The 4,385-nt window shown below is 41.1% G+C and overlaps 1 protein-coding gene across 1 annotated transcript; it reads right to left on the reverse strand.

Moving 5' to 3' along the window:
* Positions 1–630: 630 nt before the first annotated feature.
* On the reverse strand, positions 631–3,935 carry LOC135083036 (uncharacterized). Its single transcript, XM_063977799.1, has 2 exons — positions 2,218–3,935; positions 631–685 (listed from the first exon to the last, which is right to left on the reverse strand). The coding sequence occupies exons 1-2, from the start codon at positions 3,933–3,935 to the stop codon at positions 631–633; spliced, it is 1,773 nt and encodes a 590-aa protein (XP_063833869.1).
* Positions 3,936–4,385: the final 450 nt, after the last annotated feature.

Consider the following 4,385-nt stretch of genomic DNA (forward strand, 5'->3'; position numbering starts at 1 on the left):
CTGCCACTTGATTTTAGCAATTCTGCGAGCTATGTCGGTTACTTTGGTTCTCCTGCGGATCTCCTCATTTCTGATTCGATCACGCAGGGAAACTCCGAGCATAGCCCGCTCCATCGCCCTTTGCGTGACCTTGAGCCTTCTTATGAGGCCCATAGTAAGCACCAGACCTTATAAGATACTTTATTATGGGACTATTCCCACCTCTCGTTTCCACCGCTGCAACTCCTGTGTAGCCAGGATCTACAGCTTGACCGCCAATAAAAACCCAACCAGTGAAGGTCAAGTTGGTCCTGGGGGAAAGTTAAACTGTCATTGGACCCGCAACGAAATTAATCAGAAGAACATTAAGAGAAGTTCGAAGTTAAGGTTCGACTACAAAATACTTTATTAGGCTATTCCAAAACGTTTAAGTATACATATTAAACCTATACACGTACTTACACCACTTAATCCAAGATACAAATCACACACGGTATCACCCGATTGGTATGTATTGATAATACTCCGTTCGTGACTGCCATATGTCAAACACCAGGGCTGTTATTAACTTGATGAACTACCATTATTTTGACATAACAACGTTATACCGCCGCTTAAATCATTAACAACCGTATTTCTTTGCAATAAGGTTCATTTAGGCTGTGTGGTAGAGTCGAAGCTGGTTTGGTAAGAACCACGATGGTATCTGGGGACAATTTAGAATATCTTATAAGTGGTCTGAATAATTACATTGTCATGCCTTTGTTTTACTGTGAAGTTACTTACATTTGATTATGTCTTTATAATAATGCGCTTATTAAAGCTCTATTACACTAAGAGCTAGTGAACGCCAGACCTACGTCATTTTATAATAGCTGAAAGTTTGTCAGCGTATGCTCCCATTCCCAACTAATATTATAAATGCGAAAGTAACTCTGTCTGTCTGTCTGTCTGTCTGTCTGTCTGTCTGTCTGTCTGTTACGCTTTCCCGCTTAAACCTCGCAACCGATTTTGATGAAATTTGGCATAGAGATAGTTTGAGTCCCGGGAAAGAACATAGGATAGTTTTTATCCCGGTTTTTGAAACAGGGACGCGCGCGATAAAGTTTTTCTGTGACAGACAAAATTACACGCGGGCGAAGCCGCGGGCGGAAAGCTAGTATAGGATATAATGTTGGTGAATTATGAAGTTTTGATCATCGTGCCTTTGGCAACTACCCTAAAAAAATTGTCTGGCAAGGAGTTGGAACTGTCAAAACTGTCTGGCTGTTAGGGGAAAATACTTCTAATTATTGTCCAAATATTATACCATAAAATCTGATTTTTATGTACATCATTCTCTCATACATAATTCACCAACATTGTATCCTATATTGGGAGTATACGCTGACAAACTTTCAGATTTTATAAATGCCGTAGGTCTGGCGTTCACTAGCTCGTACTCTATATTGTAAGTTGCGAGAAATAATAGCTATAAATTGCTGCTACAATTATAATTATCGGCTGATAAATCAATATCCTTAAGTGCGAAATTATTCTCCTTGCTAGCCTCAGCTGTATCGAAATAGTGTGGAATTAGACGACATAAGACTGCAAGTATACAGGATGACAGGGAAAACTCGATCTTCCTTGAAAAGCCAAAATGTAATTTATAAATTTTTAATGTTATAAATATAATGTTAACAATATTTGCATGCCAGCTTCTGGTGGACTGTGCGGACATCTTAATATTGTAAGAACTTGTAGACCACTTTTCACGCAAATAAACTGATTTGATTTGATTTGATTTGAAAGGGTTATACTAGAGATGATTAGCATTCAAAATTAAAAAAATCTAAGGCTGAGTTATATTTTAAACTATTATGTTGCATTTTTTACTATAAAATTATCACTTCACGGGATTTATTGCAACAATATCTATTTTAACGGTAAATAATATTTACCCTTCCGACGTTTCGGCTCGGTTGCACGAGTCATGGTCGCGGGCAGACTGAAGAGATGCGGCGTCGTCTGCTCCGGCGCAATGAGTTTTCTTCACCCACCCGCATTTGCACAATATTTTCGTCAGTGGTACAGTCAGTCCGACAAACTACACTAACAGTGTCCGGGTTTCTCTGAGACGGCCTAGAACGCGATTTGTACTTCGTTATCACCGGATTCCACGCTGATGATAGGTTAAATCCATCTTCTCGATTGAAATTCTTATGCTTTTTAATTTCAATGGCTTCACGTATCAACCTAACATGGTAATGCCTATCAGTTGAGAGGATTTTCGGGTCATGAAGCTCCATCCAGTGATTAACGTCCGAAGTTAACAAATGTTCAGCTATCGCAGATTTGCACGTCTGTTGGTTCTTTACAGCCGCTATGTGTTCTTTGACTCTTTCAGCTATAGACCGCTTAGTTTGTCCTATATAAGAACTACCACAGCTGCAATCGATCTTATAGACACCCGGCGTCTGAAGAGGTATAATATCTTTTGGCGAGCGAATTTCCTTCGTTACTTTTGACAACGGACTATATACAGTCTTAATGGAGTATTTGTTGAGTACTGTTCCAATTTTATCCGTTACCCCTTTCACGTACGGAAGGAAAGCTGGTTCCCTGCTCACCATTGGTTGTTTATCCCTCTTGAGCCTCCTCTCCATTTGTCTTGTGGTAGCACTGTAGCCATTCCTTCTTAGTACCTCCTTCACATGTTTTAGTTCCCCTTCCACATGTTCAGGGTCGCATAGGTTATATGCCCTATTAACCAATGAGGAAATAACTGCTTGAAGATGACGGGGATGGTGATGAGAAGAGGCGTGCAGATATCTGTCCGTGTGGGTCGGTTTCCGGTAAACAGAGTGGGCCAAAGCCCCATCCGGTCTCACTGTCACAAGAACATCAAGGAAAGCCATGGATCTGTTCCTCTCCATTTCATACGTGAACTTAACCTTTGGATGAACAGAATTTAAGTGCTGTAGATATTGTTCCACTTCTGTTTGGTTTCCGTTTATGATGCAAAATATATCATCAACATATCTCTTCCAGAACTTAACAATACCGGGGCCGCTCGCTAATGCTTTTTGTTCGAAATGTTCCATCCAAATGTTGGCAATCACTGGTGCTACAGGACTTCCCATAGCAACGCCATCAATCTGGAGGTAATATTGGCCTCGATACAAGAGATAGTTTCCGTCCAAACAGTTTTGCAAAAGGACAATATATTCATCGGGCAGCTCATTGTCAAACAATCTGTCCTTGATGACTTCCAGGCAATCCTTCAGTGGCACATTGGTAAACAGTGACTCGACATCGAAACTTACCATTATGTCACCCGGCTCCACTGAGATATTCTTGATAAGCTCAATAAAATGCATCGAGTCTTTTACGTAGGACGATGTCTTCCCAACTAATGGCTGCAACACTCCAGCAACATGTTTTGCCAACTTATATGTAGGTGAATCAATTTGACTCACGATCGGCCTAAGTGGAACGTTGCTCTTGTGTATTTTAGGCAGACCATATAGTTTTGGTGGCTGTACGTTTTTTGCTTTATGCAAGTATGTATACACGTCTTCTGTAAATAGCTCTCGGTGCTCCTGGATGAGGGCGCGAATGCGTCGTGTCACTCTGGCAGTAGGGTTGTATGACACTGGTTTGTATACTGTCGTGTCAGCTAGCATATTTCCAATTTTACTGGCATAGTCCTCAGTATTCATAATTACAGTGGCGTTGCCTTTGTCAGCTTTCAGAACGAGTATATCCTGGTTCTGTCGCAGGTCTTTAAGTGCTTGGCGCTCTTCTGCAGTTACGTTACTTTTCGGGAGCCTAGACTTTCGCAAAATCACTGCTATATCCTGCCTTAAAATGTCAGCATCCGTTGGCGGAACTTTATTGCGGATAATAGTCTCCTCTACGCCACAGATTATGCTCTCATACGGTATTCTCTTAGGAGTTAAAGCAAAATTCATCCCCTTCGCCAACACGCTTCGTGCAGCACTGTCCAATGAAGTATTCGACAAATTGATAACTGTGTGAGTATTTAATGTGTCCGACTGTACCTGAGTGTTCGCACAAATCTCATTCCGCGAAAAATTATCACGAAGTTGGCGGGTACACAGCTTTTCGAATTTTCGATTATGACCATTCTCACACAGAACATAAGTGCGGGATGCTTGTAGGTACGTTACCCGATCACATCTGTCAAAATCCTCACGAGACCACACTACACTGCATTCCAGATGTAAAACATAAAGCTCACTCTGTACCTTGTCTAACTGGCTATACGTATTTTTAATAAGCTGTTTTAGCAAACGAACACTCGCGTTCCTTAGAATTCTATCCGAAAATGCAATCCCAATACGCGGTTTCAGACGCACACACGTAGGTAATAAGTTCAAATCGCGACAGTTTTTTAAAAA

Source organism: Ostrinia nubilalis, chromosome 22, assembly GCF_963855985.1.
Source record: "Ostrinia nubilalis chromosome 22, ilOstNubi1.1, whole genome shotgun sequence".
NCBI lineage: Eukaryota > Metazoa > Arthropoda > Insecta > Lepidoptera > Crambidae > Ostrinia > Ostrinia nubilalis.